General features: G+C 42.8%; 1 protein-coding gene across 1 annotated transcript in view; it reads right to left on the bottom strand.

Moving 5' to 3' along the window:
* Positions 1-19,264, bottom strand: part of TRHDE (thyrotropin releasing hormone degrading enzyme) — a 1,510,236-nt gene extending 1,490,972 nt beyond the window's left edge. Inside the window, exon 1 of the mRNA XM_077265293.1 lies at positions 17,707-19,264. Within this exon, the coding sequence (XP_077121408.1) occupies positions 17,707-18,467 (761 nt within the window). The 5' untranslated portion in view covers positions 18,468-19,264. The remainder of the gene's footprint in view (positions 1-17,706) is intronic.
* Between the last annotated feature and the right edge of the window lie 364 nt (positions 19,265-19,628).

Here is a 19,628-nt window from a genome sequence, read left to right as displayed (position 1 = left end):
AAGTGCCTACAGCCAGCCCATTTTTTTATGTTAGGCCTTTGAAGCCTGTCTGCGGTCCCTCCTTCCACTAGTCCTCCACTGGCCAGACCACTGCTGCCCGTGTACCCCTGGAACCAATTATAAAGTGCCTACAGCCAGCCCATTTTCTTATGTTAGGCCTTTGAAGCCTGTCTGCGGTCCCTCCTTCCACTAGTCCTCCACTGGCCAGACCACTGCTGCCCGTGTACCCCTGGAACCAATTATAAAGTGCCTACAGCCAGCCCATTTTTTTATGTTAGGCCTTTGAAGCCTGTCTGCGGTCCCTCCTTCCACTAGTCCTCCACTGGCCAGACCACTGCTGCCCGTGTACCCCTGGAACCAATTATAAAGTGCCTACAGCCAGCCCATTTTTTTATGTTAGGCCTTTGAAGCCTGTCTGCGGTCCCTCCTTCCACTAGTCCTCCACTGGCCAGACCACTGCTGCCCGTGTACCCCTGGAACCAATTATAAAGTGCCTACAGCCAGCCCATTTTTTTATGTTAGGCCTTTGAAGCCTGTCTGCGGTCCCTCCTTCCACTAGTCCTCCACTGACCAGACCACTGCTGCCCGTGTACCCCTGGAACCAATTATAAAGTGCCTACAGCCAGCCCATTTTTTTATGTTAGGCCTTTGAAGCCTGTCTGCGGTCCCTCCTTCCACTAGTCCTCCACTGGCCAGACCACTGCTGCCCGTGTACCCCTGGAACCAATTATAAAGTGCCTACAGCCAGCCCATTTTCTTATGTTAGGCCTTTGAAGCCTGTCTGCGGTCCCTACTTTAAATACTCCTCCACTGACCACCAAGCTGCCTGCCCGTGTATCCATGTAACCGCTGTAAAACTGCCATGAGCCTATTGTTTGTTATGTTAGGCCTTTGATAGCCTGTCTGCGGTCCCTACTTTAAATACTCCTCCACTCACCACCAAGCTGCCTGCCCGTCTATCCATGTAACCGCTGTAAAACTGCAATGAGCCTATTGTTTGTTATTTTAGGCCTTTGATAGCCTGTCTGCGGCCCCTACTTGCAATACTCCTCCACTGACCACAATGCTGCCTGGAGTGCCTGCCTGTGTATCCATGTAACCGATGTAAAACTGCCATGACTGCCTACTGTTTGTTATTTTAGGCCTTTGATAGCCTGTCTGCGGCCCCTACTTGCAATACTCCTCCACTGACCACAATGCTGCCTGGAGTGCCTGCCTGTGTATCCATGTAACCGATGTAAAACTGCCATGACTGCCTACTGTTTGTTATTTTAGGCCTTTGATAGCCTGTCTGCGGCCCCTACTTGCAATACTCCTCCACTGACCACAATGCTGCCTGGAGTGCCTGCCTGTGTATCCATGTAACCGATGTAAAACTGCCATGACTGCCTACTGTTTGTTATTTTAGGCCTTTGATAGCCTGTCTGCGGCCCCTACTTGCAATACTCCTCCACTGACCACAATGCTGCCTGGAGTGCCTGCCTGTGTATCCATGTAACCGATGTAAAACTGCCATGACTGCCTACTGTTTGTTATTTTAGGCCTTTGATAGCCTGTCTGCAGCCCCTACTTGCAATACTCCTCCACTGACCACACCAATGCTGCCCGTGTACCCCTGGAACCTATTTAAAAGTTCATAGAGCCTAGTTATATATTTTATTTACTATTAATAAGGCCATGATGGACTACGCTGTACCACGCTACAAGCTAACCAGTCGACACTTCTTTTGCGAGAAAAGCCATCCCAACCCTCCACCAGCATGTAGAAGACCGCATTGTCCATGCACTCTGGCAATCTGTGAGTACAAAGGTGCACCTGACAACAGACGCATGGACCTGTAGGCATGGCCACGGAAGATTACGTGTCCATTACGGCGCAATGGGTTAATGTGGTGGATGCATGGTCCACAGGGGACAGCCTACTAAGTCTGTCTGCAGTCCCTAATTCAAATTGTCCTCCACTGTCTAAATCGGAGCTTCCACCTTCTGGCTTTCGGCCTATAGTATCAGAAATTAAACTGCATTTGGCCTTCAACTTTGGTTAGGGCCTACTAACGGCTTCTGCCCCTCCCTGGTGTTGCCCTCAACTAAATAAAGCTGAGCTTCAACCTTCTGCTCCAAATTACCATTTTAAAAAATGCAATAGGCTTTTCCGGCCTACTAAAGGTGTCTGTCTGTGTGCCCCTGCCTGGTGTTGTCCTCAACTAAATAAAGCTGAGCTTCAACCTTCTGCTCCAAATTACCATTTTAAAAAATGCAATAGGCTTTTCCGGCCTACTAAAGGTGTCTGTCTGTGTGCCCCTGCCTGGTGTTGTCCTCAACTAAATAAAGCTGAGCTTCAACCTTCTGCTCCAAATTACCATTTTAAAAAATGCAATAGGCTTTTCCGGCCTACTAAAGGTGTCTGTCTGTCTGTGTGCCCCTGCCTGGTGTTGTCCTCAACTAAATAAAGCTGAGCTTCAACCTTCCGGCTCTCATTAAGTGGTTTTAAAAAAAAAAAATGGTGGTTAGGGCCTACTAACGGCTTCTGCCCCTCCCTGGTGTTGCCCTCAACTAAATAAAGCTGAGCTTCAACCTTCTGCTCCAAATTACCATTTTAAAAAATGCAATAGGCTTTTCCGGCCTACTAAAGGTGTCTGTCTGTGTGCCCCTGCCTGGTGTTGTCCTCAACTAAATAAAGCTGAGCTTCAACCTTCCGGCTCTCATTAAGTGGTTTTAAAAAAAAAAAATGGTGGTTAGGGCCTACTAACGGCTTCTGCCCCTCCCTGGTGTTGCCCTCAACTAAATAAAGCTGAGCTTCAACCTTCTGCTCCAAATTACCATTTTAAAAAATGCAATAGGCTTTTCCGGCCTACTAAAGGTGTCTGTCTGTGTGCCCCTGCCTGGTGTTGTCCTCAACTAAATAAAGCTGAGCTTCAACCTTCCGGCTCTCATTAAGTGGTTTTAAAAAAAAAAAATGGTGGTTAGGGCCTACTAACGGCTTCTGCCCCTCCCTGGTGTTGCCCTCAACTAAATAAAGCTGAGCTTCAACCTTCTGCTCCAAATTACCATTTTAAAAAATGCAATAGGCTTTTCCGGCCTACTAAAGGTGTCTGTCTGTGTGCCCCTGCCTGGTGTTGTCCTCAACTAAATAAAGCTGAGCTTCAACCTTCCGGCTCTCATTAAGTGGTTTTAAAAAAAAAAAATGGTGGTTAGGGCCTACTAACGGCTTCTGCCCCTCCCTGGTGTTGCCCTCAACTAAATAAAGCTGAGCTTCAACCTTCTGCTCCAAATTACCATTTTAAAAAATGCAATAGGCTTTTCCGGCCTACTAAAGGTGTCTGTCTGTGTGCCCCTGCCTGGTGTTGTCCTCAACTAAATAAAGCTGAGCTTCAACCTTCCGGCTCTCATTAAGTGGTTTAAAAAAAAAAAAATGGTGGTTAGGGCCTACTAACGGCTTCTGCCCCTCCCTGGTGTTGCCCTCAACTAAATAAAGCTGAGCTTCAACCTTCTGCTCCAAATTACCATTTTAAAAAATGCAATAGGCTTTTCCGGCCTACTAAAGGTGTCTGTCTGTGTGCCCCTGCCTGGTGTTGTCCTCAACTAAATAAAGCTGAGCTTCAACCTTCCGGCTCTCATTAAGTGGTTTTTAAAAAAAAAAATGGTGGTTAGGGCCTACTAACGGCTTCTGCCCCTCCCTGGTGTTGCTCTCAACTAAATAAAGCTGAGCTTCAACCTTCTGCTCCAAATTACCATTTTAAAAAATGCAATAGGCTTTTCCGGCCTACTAAAGGTGTCTGTCTGTGTGCCCCTGCCTGGTGTTGTCCTCAACTAAATAAAGCTGAGCTTCAACCTTCTGCTCCAAATTACCATTTTAAAAAATGCAATAGGCTTTTCCGGCCTACTAAAGGTGTCTGTCTGTGTGCCCCTGCCTGGTGTTGTCCTCAACTAAATAAAGCTGAGCTTCAACCTTCCGGCTCTCATTAAGTGGTTTAAAAAAAAAAAAATGGTGGTTAGGGCCTACTAACGGCTTCTGCCCCTCCCTGGTGTTGCCCTCAACTAAATAAAGCTGAGCTTCAACCTTCTGCTCCAAATTACCATTTTAAAAAATGCAATAGGCTTTTCCGGCCTACTAAAGGTGTCTGTCTGTGTGCCCCTGCCTGGTGTTGTCCTCAACTAAATAAAGCTGAGCTTCAACCTTCCGTCTCTCATTAAGTGGTTTTAAAAAAAAAAAATGGTGGTTAGGGCCTACTAACGGCTTCTGCCCCTCCCTGGTGTTGCCCTCAACTAAATAAAGCTGAGCTTCAACCTTCTGCTCCAAATTACCATTTTAAAAAATGCAATAGGCTTTTCCGGCCTACTAAAGGTGTCTGTCTGTGTGCCCCTGCCTGGTGTTGTCCTCAACTAAATAAAGCTGAGCTTCAACCTTAAGGCTCTCATTAAGTGGTTTTTAAAAAAAAAAATGGTGGTTAGGGCCTACTAACGGCTTCTGCCCCTCCCTGGTGTTGCCCTCAACTAAATAAAGCTGAGCTTCAACCTTCTGCTCCAAATTACCATTTTAAAAAATGCAATAGGCTTTTCCGGCCTACTAAAGGTGTCTGTCTGTGTGCCCCTGCCTGGTGTTGTCCTCAACTAAATAAAGCTGAGCTTCAACCTTCCGGCTCTCATTAAGTGGTTTTTAAAAAAAAAAATGGTGGTTAGGGCCTACTAACGGCTTCTGCCCCTCCCTGGTGTTGCCCTCAACTAAATAAAGCTGAGCTTCAACCTTCTGCTCCAAATTACCATTTTAAAAAATGCAATAGGCTTTTCCGGCCTACTAAAGGTGTCTGTCTGTGTGCCCCTGCCTGGTGTTGTCCTCAACTAAATAAAGCTGAGCTTAAACCTTCCGGCTCTCATTAAGTGGTTTTTTAAAAAAAAAATGGTGGTTAGGGCCTACTAACGGCTTCTGCCCCTCCCTGGTGTTGCCCTCAACTAAATAAAGCTGAGCTTCAACCTTCTGCTCCAAATTACCATTTTAAAAAATGCAATAGGCTTTTCCGGCCTACTAAAGGTGTCTGTCTGTGTGCCCCTGCCTGGTGTTGTCCTCAACTAAATAAAGCTGAGCTTCAACCTTCTGCTCCAAATTACCATTTTAAAAAATGCAATAGGCTTTTCCGGCCTACTAAAGGTGTCTGTCTGTGTGCCCCTGCCTGGTGTTGTCCTCAACTAAATAAAGCTGAGCTTCAACCTTCTGCTCCAAATTACCATTTTAAAAAATGCAATAGGCTTTTCCGGCCTACTAAAGGTGTCTGTCTGTGTGCCCCTGCCTGGTGTTGTCCTCAACTAAATAAAGCTGAGCTTCAACCTTCCGGCTCTCATTAAGTGGTTTAAAAAAAAAAAAATGGTGGTTAGGGCCTACTAACGGCTTCTGCCCCTCCCTGGTGTTGCCCTCAACTAAATAAAGCTGAGCTTCAACCTTCTGCTCCAAATTACCATTTTAAAAAATGCAATAGGCTTTTCCGGCCTACTAAAGGTGTCTGTCTGTGTGCCCCTGCCTGGTGTTGTCCTCAACTAAATAAAGCTGAGCTTCAACCTTCCGGCTCTCATTAAGTGGTTTTAAAAAAAAAAAATGGTGGTTAGGGCCTACTAACGGCTTCTGCCCCTCCCTGGTGTTGCCCTCAACTAAATAAAGCTGAGCTTCAACCTTCTGCTCCAAATTACCATTTTAAAAAATGCAATAGGCTTTTCCGGCCTACTAAAGGTGTCTGTCTGTGTGCCCCTGCCTGGTGTTGTCCTCAACTAAATAAAGCTGAGCTTCAACCTTCCGGCTCTCATTAAGTGGTTTTAAAAAAAAAAAATGGTGGTTAGGGCCTACTAACGGCTTCTGCCCCTCCCTGGTGTTGCCCTCAACTAAATAAAGCTGAGCTTCAACCTTCTGCTCCAAATTACCATTTTAAAAAATGCAATAGGCTTTTCCGGCCTACTAAAGGTGTCTGTCTGTGTGCCCCTGCCTGGTGTTGTCCTCAACTAAATAAAGCTGAGCTTCAACCTTCCGGCTCTCATTAAGTGGTTTTTTAAAAAAAAAATGGTGGTTAGGGCCTACTAACGGCTTCTGCCCCTCCCTGGTGTTGCCCTCAACTAAATAAAGCTGAGCTTCAACCTTCTGCTCCAAATTACCATTTTAAAAAATGCAATAGGCTTTTCCGGCCTACTAAAGGTGTCTGTCTGTGTGCCCCTGCCTGGTGTTGTCCTCAACTAAATAAAGCTGAGCTTCAACCTTCTGCTCCAAATTACCATTTTAAAAAATGCAATAGGCTTTTCCGGCCTACTAAAGGTGTCTGCCCCTCCCTGGTATTGTCCTCAACTGAACAAAGCTGAGCTTCCACATTCTGGCTTTCGCCCTATACTATCAGATATTAAACTGCATTTGGCCTACTAGTGTGGTTAGGCCCTTGAAACAGTGTCTGCTGCTCTTGGGTTTGCTACTCCACTGAACAAAGCAATGCCGCCTGTTTAGTCCTGTTACCAATTTTGAACTGCATGTAGCCTACTTTATTCTTTGGCCCTATATCTGTTTCCTCCTCATCCTGCCCATTGCCCAGCCACTGCTAAATGAGTCTGCTGGTACATTGACCTAGACCACTACATTCCCCTTGTACTCTACACAGCCAGAATCTGACCCTGCTGAAAGTAAGGTTCCCCTTCCCGCATGTTATACCACCTTACACAGGGACAAAGAGGAAGGTGCAGATGAAAGTGCAGGTTCCTTCATCAGGTGGGGGGGCATACTCGTTGGCGACGTCACTGGCACAGGGCCCCTCAGAGTACGCAAAAGTGTCGCTGCTGGTGGGAGGCGCCCCCGCCATGCAAACACACCGCCGTACTTTGAGGGGCCCTGTGCCAGTGGCAATGCGAACGAGTGGGCCCCCCCCTGCTTGCTCAGGATCACAGCACTTGCAACGTTTAAATACTTACCTTTCCCTGCAACACCGCCGTGACGTAGTCCGCATTTCCTGGGCCCACGAAAAACTTGAGCCAGCCCTACTCCCCCCACAACTTTCCCCCAATTCCCTATGCCCAACTATTATTATACAGTTAATTAAGATTGGCAAGCTTCAGAAACAAGAATGGATGTTTTTGGCATTAAAATGGGCACTGTAGGTGTTTTCCTGGCCTCCACTCACTGCCGACTATGCTTCCCCATTGACTTGCATTGGGTTTCGTGTTTCGGTCGATCCCCGACTTTTAGCGATAATCGGCCGACTGCACTCGACTCGACTCTGGACAAAATCGGGTTTCCCAAAACCCTACTCGATCTTAAAAAAATGAAAGTCGCTCAACCCTACTAGGCAGTCTTACTCATGCAGGAAATAGAAAAAAATCCAGCTCAACGAGGTGGTGAAAAAGCAAAGTCTTGGTACTTTATTCACTTCATATCAAAAAATAGAGGATAAAACAACAGCACAATATAATTAAAAACACTATCTACGCGTTTCTGGTGACATAGCACCCTTAGTCATGAGATCATGACTAAGGGTGCTATGTCACCAGAAACGCGTAGATAGTGTTTTTAATTATATTGTGCTGTTGTTTTATCCTCTATTTTTTGATATGAAGTGAATAAAGTACCAAGACTTTGCTTTTTCACCACCTCGTTGAGCTGGATTTTTTTCTATTTCCTGCATTCCTCACGCCTTGACACAGTGTTTCCGTGCTCCGAGCCTCCAGGGACTACAACTATGGTGAGCTGGATTTTTTCTTTTGTCTTCTCAGTCTTACTCATGACTCATGAGTAATGAGTCATGAGAAAGACTACCTAGTGCAGTCGAAATGCGTCTACTGGGTCATGTCTACCGTGTAAATTTTTCTTTTGTATATTTTTATTTGTATATTTTCTTGTGAAACAGAAAAAGAAAATCCAGTCCTTTTGAGCCAGACTCCAATTTTTCTATTATCCTTGATGTGAGGCCAGTGTCTGATCCCCAGGTGGATGAGCATAGAGCAAATGGATGAGCTGGAAACAAGTTTCTCTAAGGCTACGTTCACATTTGCGCTGTGCGCCGCAGCGTCGGCGCCGCAACACACAACGCAAACAAAAACGCAGCAAAACGCATGCACAACGCTGCGTTTTGCGCCGCATGCATCCTTTTTTTAATTGATTTTGGACGCAGCAAAAATGCAACTTGCTGCGTCCTCTGCGCCCGGACGCGTACGCCGCAGGGACGCATGCGGCGCAAAACACAAGTGCGACGCATGTCCATGCGCCCCCATGTTAAATATAGGGGCGCATGACGCATGCGGCGACGCTGCGGCGCCCGACACTGCGGCGCAGACCGCAAATGTGAACGTAGCCTAATATATGTAACCCAGCTCCCACAACTGATTGGTGACTTTCTGACAAAGCGCAGTGTACATAGGAAGCTGCCAATCAGTAGTGTGTGCAGGGTAATGCACAGCTTCACAATCTGACACCTCTTTGCCTCTGCATCATGCAATTGTCAGATAACATAGCAAAAACGTAAACCTACGGACATATTCCATTTAAACTCTTTAGCAAAGTACTGAAAAGTCTACAAATGTAGCATTTTTGTATTTGGGGGATTGAGGAATTCTTTACATTTTGTGCGATTTTCTTCAACCCTTCAACCCGTTCAACATTCTTTGTCTATGGAAATTTAATGGCTCTGAAAAAGGAGAACTTAGACTTGGTAATCATAGCCTTTTCATGATTTAACCTTGTCTAACAAAGAGTAGTATTATGTTCATGCAAAGTGTCAATTGTAGGGATTATGCTAACAAAGTGATTGGTGTACCATGGCAATCTATATTTGTATGATTGTAGTTGTCAGGACTCGAACCTGGCAGCTCTTGTGCACCAGGCGGCAGCTCTTTCCTCTGGGCTATCCAGCTTGCTTGACAGTTCCTTGCTAACCAATATACTAGTACCTGTATGGTTCCTGATTAGCTCCATCCTGAGTTCCTGAGTGTCTCTACCCTGATTTTATGATTGGCTCCATCCTGATTAAACACCCTAATTACAGTAAACCCAGCATTGCACTTCCTTCCTTGTGAGATTATTGAGCTAACAGCCTTTAGTCTAGCTTCCTTTTCACCTGCTGCTTTCATTAAAAGATTGTACTGCTGATCCATGCACTGACCCATGGTTATTTCCTGACTACGCAACTTGCTGATCTTTTAACTATATGGCTTCTCCGTATATCGACCCCTGGCTATTTCTCAACTATGCTACCTGCCACTGCTGCCCCCATACCACTATTCCAACCAAGGTCTGTCCATAACAGTAGTTTTGCTTTATCCCAATCTGTTTACCCCTGTCTGTCTGGTTTGTGTCATCCTGTACACTTCTTTCACATAACTCCCTGGGTGGGAAAGGGAGCATAGAAGAGTTTATATTGGAGAACAGCAAGTTAAGAAACCCTGGAATTTCCACCATCTTGGGTAAGCTGGTGGACACAGATATCCTTTAGTTTACCTAGCTCGAGGGACAGAGTAGGTGTCTCTTGTCCCTTGCAGTTACATGACACCATCCTGGGGAAAGAACTCCACAAGTCCATTGTCCATTTATTCACACAAGAGGTGCAATTGCGCCTTTCTCATATTGAATTAATGCATCTTTATTTTTATTTTACACGTTTGAAGTAAAACTGAGGCTTGCAAGTTGCTCCTCCCTCCCCACTCATTCATCGCTGCATCCTTGGAGTTGATTCTGTACATTTTAATTACTGCTTTTATGGTGTGTTCCATTGCACTTCTCCCCAGTCTAAAAAGGGTTAATGTTTTTTTTTTCTTCTTCTCCTCTTTCACCATACTAACAGGGTTATCATGCAACCCTTGCTTCAATTTTTTTGAGGGCCATCAGGTAGCCCTCAGACATAAAGTTTGGGGGCTCATCAGGTGGCCTCTGTGTGTCCATTTTGGAAATCAGCTACAGCTGTCGCCGGTTTGGCAGTACTGCAGCATCATTTGCAAGTGCCAGCTCACTGGTGTGTGATGTGACTACTGGTTAAAACTCCACATTGGTATTCCGATCAGCCTCCACACATAAGAACTGAAGAGTTGGCATTGATGTCTGACACATCTGAGGTTCTACAAAACTTTGAAGAATCAACCGAGATGGTGAGAGGCAATGACATCATAATCAGCATAACCATCCGACTTCTGTGTCTATTCAAATGCTCACTGCTCACAATTAAATAGGAAGCTTTGCATGTTTCACAGGTGGAGATGGAGGAAGAAAGTACACAGGGTAAAGCTACCCAGCCTCATCTCATCTTCTCAGTGCAGATTGGGTGATAATGAGGAGGAGGCTAAGGAGGAGAAACAAGATATGGTTGCCTGCGCTACAAAGCGTACTACTCATACCAACTTCATCCAGTCTGTTAAGCATGGATGGGCTGAAGAAGAGGAGGAATAAAAGAAGGATGAGGAGATGGAAAGTCATCCTCCTGGTATGGACAGGGAATTCTTGCCTGTTGAGTGCCTGGCACACATTGTTGATTTTATGTCCCGCTGCTCTTCCCGTAACCCTCAAGTGATACTCATTTTGGCCCATACTGATTACTGGTTGTTCAACCTTCTTGACCCACATTACAAGGATAACTTTCCATCTCTCCTTCCTGTTGTGGAGAGGGTAAATAAAACATTGCAATATCATAAGGCCCTAGTCAAACAATTAGTACAAAAATAATTGACTACGCTGGCGGCGGAGGTCTTAGTTCCGTGGGCAACCAAGGCGGAGAGACAACGGAGACACACATTAGGTCAAACAGAGGCAGGGGAACTCTTTCAAATGTCTGAGACAGCTTAATTAGACCCTCCTAGTGCCCAGGTCCTGATACCCGGGGTGGTCTGAGAAGTTTTGGAAGATAATGAAGGATTACCTGGCAAACCATACCAGCATCCTCCTTGATTCCTCTATGCCATACAACTATTGAGTATCCAAGCTGGACACATGTTTCAGTTCCTTCTATGCTTTGGAAGTGCTGGCCTGCCCTGCCACTAGCATTTTTTCAGAGCTGGTTTTTAGTGCCGCGGGGGCATAATAACTAATCGGTGCATCCACCTTTCAACTGAAAATGCTGACATGCTAACTTTTATAAAAATGAAAAAGGCCTAGATTAGACCAGTCTTCGTAACCTCAGTAGACAGCAGTGGAACATAAAGTCAATTCAAATATTCCTTTTTTCTGGTGTATCCCCATGCACCCCTTCCCATGAAAATAGAATAGATGTAACCCTGAGAAGGATTTTTTCATTGTATGTGACAGCACCAAGGACTGTATGGCAATAATCCCTAACTATATGCCTCTCCAGCAAAAACTCTCCCTACATTACTTCTGGGCAAGCTTACAGTAATTGTATATAAGAGCGGTATTATTATAGAATAAAATCTATTTAAATTTGCCCTGAAATGACTTTTGGTTGTACGTGGCAGCACCAAGAACTGTAAGGCAATAATTCCAGAATAGATGCCTCTAATATGCTATCTCTACTCCAGCAGCTAACCTTACACAAGTTGAAAGCAATAGTGGTATTATTGCAGAATAGAACCTATTTGAATTAGCCATGAAAATCACTGCTGGTTTAACCTAGCAGCACCAAGGACTGTAACACAATGAACCCTGATTTAATGTCTCTAATACACTATCCCTACATCAGCAGCTAACCCTGCAGTAATTGCAGCTAAGAGTGAAATTATGGTATCGAATCTATTTGAACTAGTCCTAAAAAGGACTGCTGGTTTAATGTTGCACCAGCAGGTACTTTAACGGTATAATACATGGTCCTTTCACTAGCAGAAACTCTCCCTACACTATTTCTAAGTACAATAGCCTGAACATGTGTGCTATATGGCCATCTGACTACACCTGTAAATTATTATTTTTTTATATAACAATAATTGATATCATTAGTATAATAAGATTTCTTTAAGGATAAAAAAAACCACTTTTATTATGTTGTTACTCTTTAATGTTTTCTCTGTCCTCTGAATTGAAAGGTGCTGTTGGCTACCATATATTTCATTATAACTATGTAAAGGAGATTGGTATTGTTATTATGTTATTCTTGCTGCTATTTTTATTGTTATTAGTAGTAGTGGTAGTACATATGTCATGTAAAACCCTAGTCATGGATTTTAGGTCTGATTCCACTATATACAGGTGCTTCTCTCAAAATTAGAATATCATCAAGAAGTTAATTTATTTCAGTTCTTCAATACAAAAAGTGAAACTCATATATTATATAGAGTCAATACAAACAGAGTGATCTATTTCAAGTGTTTATTTCTTTTAATGCTGATGATTATGTCTTACAGCCAATGAAAATCCAAAAATCCTTATCTCAGTAAATTAGAATATTTTATAACACCAGCTTGAAAAATTATTTTAAAATGTTGGCCTACTGAAATATATGTTCAGCAAATCCATTCATTACTTGGTCAGGGCTCCTTTTGCATCAATTACTGCATCTATGCAGTGTGGCATGAAAGCAATCAGCCTCTGGCACTGCTCATGTTGGTTGCTTTCATAGCAGACTTCAGCTAGTCTGCATTATTGGGTCTGGTGTCTCTCATCTTCCTCTTGACAATGCCCCATACATTCTCTATGGTGTTAAGGTCAGGATAGTTTGCTGGCCAATCAATCACAGTGATACTCTTGTTTGTAAACCAGGAATTGGTACTTTTGGCAGTGTGGACAGGTGCCAAGTCCTGCTGGAGAATTAAATTTCCATCTCCAAAAAGCTTGTCGGCAGAGGGAAGCATGAAGTGCTCTAAAATTTCCTGGTAGACGGCTGCGCTGACTTTGGTCTTGATAAAACATCGTGGACCTACACCAACAGATGACATGGCTCCCCAAACCATCACTGATTGTGGAAACTTCACACTACACATCAAGCAGCTTGGATTGTGTGCATTTCCCCTCTTCCTCCAGACTCTGGGACCTTGATTTCCAAATTAAATGCAAAATTTACTTTAATCTGAAAACAACTTTGCAACACTGAGCAACAGTCCAGTTCTTTTTCTCCTTGGCCCAGGTAAGACTCTTCTGACGTTGTATATTGGTCATAAGTGGCTTGACACAAGAAATGTGACACTTGTAGCCCATGTTTTGGATATGTCTGTGTGTGGTGGCTCTTGAAGCAATGACTCCAGCAGCAGTCCACACCTTGTCAATCTCCTCCAAATTTTTGAATGGCCTTTTCTTAACAATCCTTTCAACACTGTGGTTATCCCGGTTGCTTGTGCATCTTTTTCTACCACACTTTTTCCTTCCACTCAACTTTCCATTAATATGCTTGGATACAGCACTCTGTGGACAACCAGCTCCTTTAGAAATGACCTTTTGTGGCTTACCCTCCTTGTGGAGTATGTCAATGACTGACTTCTGGACATCTGTCAAGTCAGCAGTCTTCCCCATGATTGTGGAGCCTACTGAAACAGACTAAGGGACCTTTTTAAACTCTTAGGGAGCATTTGCAGGTGTTTTTTGTTAATTATTCTAATTTACTGTGATAATGACTTTGGGGTTTTCATTAGCTGTAAGCCATAATCATCAACAGTAACAGAAAAAAACATGTGGACTAGATCACTCAGTTTGTAATGACTCTATATAATATACGAGTTTCACTTTTTGTATTGAAGAACTGAAACAAATTAATTTTTTGATGATATTCTAAGTTTGTGAGAAGCACCTGTAGTTTATGATACAAACAGTCCTCAGGACAGTCCCTATGTTTGATCCTTTAGGCTATGTTCCCACGTATTGTAATTGCTGCATTTTTTCAGCTGAATTTTTTTAGTACAATTCACCCATAGAAATTCCACTTCATTTTACAGTTCAAGCAAGCTGCTTGTAATATGAACACTCATGCCCACTGGGGGCTTAATGATGCTGTTAAACTATGCTTTTTGGTGCATTTTTCCCTCTAGGTTTCTATTAGAAGCCTGAAAAATAGCATCTACAAATTTTGCACCAAAAACACAAAAAAAGGGCAACATACATCAATAAATGCAGCTCAAACACAATAAGAGCAGATTACTATTGTGCTTTTTATTGCTAACAAAATGCAGTTTAAAAAAAGGATTTAGGTACATGGAAACATGGCATTAAAATTTTTTGGATCTGGTTTTATGTGCTGTTTTGGAACAACCTTGTAAGATTCTGTAAGTCAAAGTATAACCCTGCCAAAAGTGTGTGAGAAGAAATACTATTATTATTTACTATTATAGTGCCATTTATTTCAAGGCACTTTACATGTGAGGAGGGGTATACATAATAAAAACAAGTACAATACAATATAAGTCACGACTCACGACTGGTACATGAGGAGAGAGGACTCTGCCCGCGAGGGCTCACAATCTACAAGGGATGGGTGAGGATACAGTAGGCGAGGATAGAGCTGGTCATGCAGTGGCTTGGTCGAGTGGTGGTCACTGCAGGTTGTAGGCTTGCTGGGAAGAGGTGGGTCTTCAGGTTCTTTTTGAAGAACTGTCAGTAAGCATGCAAAATAATCAGCAGCTTTAGCAGGAATACTTTCATTCAGCAGAAACTTTATCACTATAGAACTTTCAGGTTAAGTTTCCACAATGAGTTTTTATAGCTGCATATTTTGGCTGTGCTAAAAACGCAGAGTCTTACAGTTCCAGCAAAGTGAATGGGGTTCACAGAAATCTTATTCCCGCTGTTTTTTTTTTTTTACACTGCACAAACTGACCTGCAGTGCGTGTTTGAAATTTGCAACTTTTCAATGTCTCTAGCAGTATGCTTATTTTCATATTCGGATTTTCCTCATAGAATTACATTGGACTATGTTCGCACACAACATTTGTGCTACTTTGTTTCTGCAGCCAAAATCTGCTGCTTTCTTTGCAGTAAAACACTACATTGAAAATGTCTCTTTCGTTGTTTTTTTTTTAGTTTTTTGCTGTGTTTTTACTTTTTTTGAAGTATTTTTGGGTGAGAATTACATATCTGCTTTATCTACAGTATATGTTAAATTTAGTTTTATTCATCAAAAATTTTTAAAAATCATACGAAAATTCAAAAAACGCTGCCATTGTGTGTTTTGCAGCATTTTTATTTTTTCGTTGCTTTCAATGGCTGAAAACTGTTGCAAAAATGCCGAAATAATTGACTTGCTTCAGGTTTAATTAACGCAACAGTTCTCAAATGTAATCAGGAAAAAAATATGTGTGTATGAGATTTCTGAAATTTTATAGCTTTTGTTTTACATAAAAAAGTGCAGCAAAAAAAAGCCAAAACACGCAGAAAATCTACAGGTAAGAAACTCAAGGTAACCACATGTAATTTTCACAAGACTTTACCAGTAAAGTTTTGTTACAGCCAAATGCAAGATAGTATGAAAAACAAAGTAATAAGAGACAAAAACGTAATAAAAACATACTCAAAAATGCAGTGAAAAAAGCACAAGTAAAAACTGCAACATAAAAAACTCACAAATACTCATCATGGGAACATAGCTCTAATTAGCATTTATTGAGTAAGTTGATAGCAGCTACAAAGTCTCAGGACCTTGACATTGTTTTCTTTAAAGTGCTCACAAAAACTCCGCAGATGATATTAGCAATACTGAGGGGTGTCACTGGGGGCTAACCATGCCCCCTCTCACCCCCACACATAATAAATTGAAGTAGAAAATGGCTATCATACCTATTGGTTCATTGTAACGATGGGTTTTCTTCATGAGACAACTGTTTTAGGTCCCTGAACAGTTATTTTTTTCACCTATTACTAATTAACTAATAGGCTATTAGTTTATTCTGATTTTAGGAAAGCTGATTTTAAAGGCAATGCCACTGAATATCCATCACTGCAGATTTACCACTGCTATTATGTATTGTTACTGTCCCTCCATCTATATTTTTCCCAAACTAGGCAGACTTGCCATTGAAAATGCTAGAAAAACTAAGTGATATCCCCTGTAGACACTATTGTCAACTTAGTGGCCATATTGCCACTCAGCTTTCCCAGAAATACATAGAAATAAGTAATGACTCAATAAAATATTAAAAGACTTCACACTACATGACAACTGTCATACCCTTAATTAACATCAGAGACATTGTGTAATTAAGGAAATGTTCTTTAAAGTAGAACGTGATTTTTTTTTTAAATACAATATGCCCAAATATTAACATAGGTTCACGCGCTCCTTACAAGGATGTCTCAGGGCGTATTGCTAAAAAGCACCTGACAACTCTCCAGAGGCTCAGTCTTACAAACAAGCACATATTGTTAATAATTCAATAAGGAATGGCTTTACTTGCAAAACTAGGGCAAGGTGGTGTAAATTGTGCTTACGTTTGTCAGATGCAATTTACATTGGCTGTCATTTGACACACTGTGGCATGCACTGTGTGACATTATGCTGGAGGCTTTTCAATTATATGCAAATTATACAAATTAGGAGTAGTTTATGCAGATTTCGAGAGTCTACCCCAGTGCAGTAATTAAAAGGAAGGCATAGCAAATAAAATGCATGCTAATGAGATTTTGCAGTATGAAGTTTTCCTGTATCCTTGGCTGTCAGTTGGGAGCAGGTAGTAAAAAGAAAAACTGACACTTCTCTTTTTATCCCCAAACACATGACAAATCAAACGTTGGTGTAAGAAGCCAATAACCATGTATTTTATTATTACCGAAACCATGATAAACAAGTTAATTAACTGCATGTGGATGTGTCCCACCGCTGCCTTCCACGTGATGTATCGCTCGTTCGAATCAATATGGAGATCTTAATTGCTACAACGAGGGATAAAAAGTAAAGCATGCTACTTCTCGACTGCCAGCACCTTCCCACACGCTTGTTCTGTGTCTACTCTTTTTTTTCCATATTAACACAACAGAGTTAAATAAAAATCAGGTAGGAGGTTGTCAACAGTTTTACTTGGATTTTCATTGTTTTAAGGTGTTTTTTTAATATCTTCCACCTGTTTCACAATGTGGGTGCCAGGTAGACATAAACCAGTACTTTTGAATAAATAAATATATTGTAAGCTATAGCTTTTGTTGCCTTTCTTTGTTCTTTATTTCAATGTATTGTCACATTGCACCTTCACAATAAGGCAAAGAAGATGAAACTGTCTACCATATGTATTGGGGTTATGTCTAGTGTAGGGTCAGACATAGATAAAAAGGTAGAAGAGGTGGTTCCCCTTGCCTTTAGGACCCCTGGTGTCACCACTGCTATGTCCACCCTTGGTCCTGTGGTTGCATAGACAGTAGTAAACACCGGACCTTTCAACATAGATTATATATAAGGGGAAGATCAAGAGGAACAGCATGCCTTAAAATTTGAGACATTATAAAGGCATCAAGCTCCGTTCATGACATAGATGCATCAGGCAGAAGCTTGTCAGTCCCCCAGCAGCATATCCTGTTAATTGGAGATATAGACATAAAAGCTGGACACAGGGAATGGAGACAGAGGGAACAAATTAAGAAAATAATTTAGAGTGAGGGTGAAGGAGAGGTTCAGACGGAAACCTTTCAGCCACAGTAGTGAAGGATAATAATGAGACACAGAGATGGAGGGGGCATCTGCTCACTAAAGCAAGGTGGGTGTTTTATGTCATTATAACCTTAAGCTTAGCTAAACTGCACAAAGGATGTAGCAAACAATGAGAGACCTATGACAATCAGTTATGGAGAGCTTTCTATTCCTTATGCTGTACATTAGTGAACATTAGTAGCATGTATTTAGTTACCTTCTTTCTCCATGTATCACATAAGAACTCCGGAAGAATCCAAGTAGTTCATTCTCTATAATAGCATTATAAATGATCTTCAGGTTATAACTTTTATGTGCCTCCAGGGTCCTGTTAAGAACCACCACTAATACCTGGTTGGGTGGATAAGAGAAGAAGTTGGAAACTTTGACGTCCCCTGCCACCTTGTCCTCTGCTACTTGGACTTTCTCCACATTTAATCTGTGGGCATGGACTACGATGTATTTGCTGGAGTTTAGACACTCAATCTCCACATTAAGTTCTCCAGAAAAAGTAAAGTTTTCCATGAAAGCAGTGATCATCAGATTGTAGTGCAGAGGTCTCAAGTGTGTGGGTAATCTCAGATAAGTCCATGGCTTCCAGTCTTCTTCCTGATCCTTTTCCTGCAGATGATTGGTCCCATCCCCAGCATCCTTACCCACCTCCAGATTTTGGTTAAACCTGGCTGCCTCCAGGATGCTGTTGTTAATTGTTCTAGTGGATCCATCTGTGCATTCCTCAAACCGAACACTGAGGAACACTGCAATGATAGTCACAACAATCAGAGCCAAGATAGACAGAGCAAAGCCCACAACTAGCTTCCTGTGAACAGTGATCTGCCTCTCAGTGGTCCTTGGTCTCACAGCCACTGTATCAGCCCACTGGTCCTGCAGACCTCTGCCGTTCCTCATCCCGGAGTCTTGGATCACCATGGAGCTGTGAAGTAAGCTGTTCTTTTGTCCTTTATTGAGCACATCCATAGCAGATCATCCTGGAACTCCAGAGAAATGAAGGTACCAGAAGATCACTCTGAAGGCAGATGTCCCACACTAGGACTTGGAGCATCACAGGCCACTTCATATTCTAGATGGTAAAAGGAGGTGACAATTAACCCTTCCTGCAAGATGTCATAACTGGAATCCTTCTTGATCTGCTTAGGTTGCTGTGACTGAGCAGGAGCTTCTGAACTTGGGGAGGAATGAATGGCTTTGGTTCTGGACAAGCCACTTTGTTTATAGTGGGATTTACAAGGCAACTATGGGCTTATGAGGGGGAGGAGAAGTGACAGGACTGCATGACATTTCAGAGCACTCCAATCGTAGGCAAGGAAATCACACACACTTCTGATTGGGCTGGTGTCCCCTTCTCATGCAAAGAACACAGATCCAAGACACAAATACATCCCGGGGAAGTTGCTGTGCTTCCAGCAGGCTCATGTCCTAGAGCATCCCCATCTGGCCAGCACAGCTTTCCTCAGCACACTCTCTACACGGTGGATGCGGATTCTTCTTGCAGCATCTGCTCTCCTCTGTGTCAAGCAATGCCAGGAACAGTGGACCAGGACTGCTCAATCACCAGGATTCAGGATCCAAGCAGGATGCTAGCAGACAGCAGAAGACAAGGCAAGTGGAAGAGTGAATTGACTAGTATTTCCTAGCTAGTGATGTAAGGTTTGATTCATATACCAAACACCCAGCTTGCTGTAGTGAGTGCATAAAACGAGCAGAGCAGCTGCCCCCACCATCTGCATGTCTCATTAATATCCCTCCTATACTACAGTGGCTGCAAGGTTTCCCTCTGTACATCTCCTTCATTCTCATTCTCCCCTTTCTTTTTATTTTTCTTAATGGGTTCCTCATTCTTTCCCTCCCCCATATCCAGTTCATCAGCATATGTCTGGCAATAACAGGCTATGCAGCTGGGGGGGATGTAGGCTCATTGCTGATACATCTATCTCAGCAACAGTGCTTGATGCCTTCCTGATGTGTCATATCATAAGATGTGTTATTCCTCTTGTACTCCTTGATCTCCTCTCTACATGTGTGCATGCATCAAGTAAGTGTGGAGTTTCATCATTAACGGTAGGCATCCACTAGACATAGTCACTTCACATGCAGGCTTCAGGCTCATAGCTTGTTCCA

This window comes from Ranitomeya variabilis, chromosome 5 (genome assembly GCF_051348905.1).
Source record: "Ranitomeya variabilis isolate aRanVar5 chromosome 5, aRanVar5.hap1, whole genome shotgun sequence".
Taxonomy (NCBI): domain Eukaryota; kingdom Metazoa; phylum Chordata; class Amphibia; order Anura; family Dendrobatidae; genus Ranitomeya; species Ranitomeya variabilis.
Note: the sequence above shows the minus strand (reverse complement) of the source record. Positions and strands in the feature narration are given on the sequence as shown.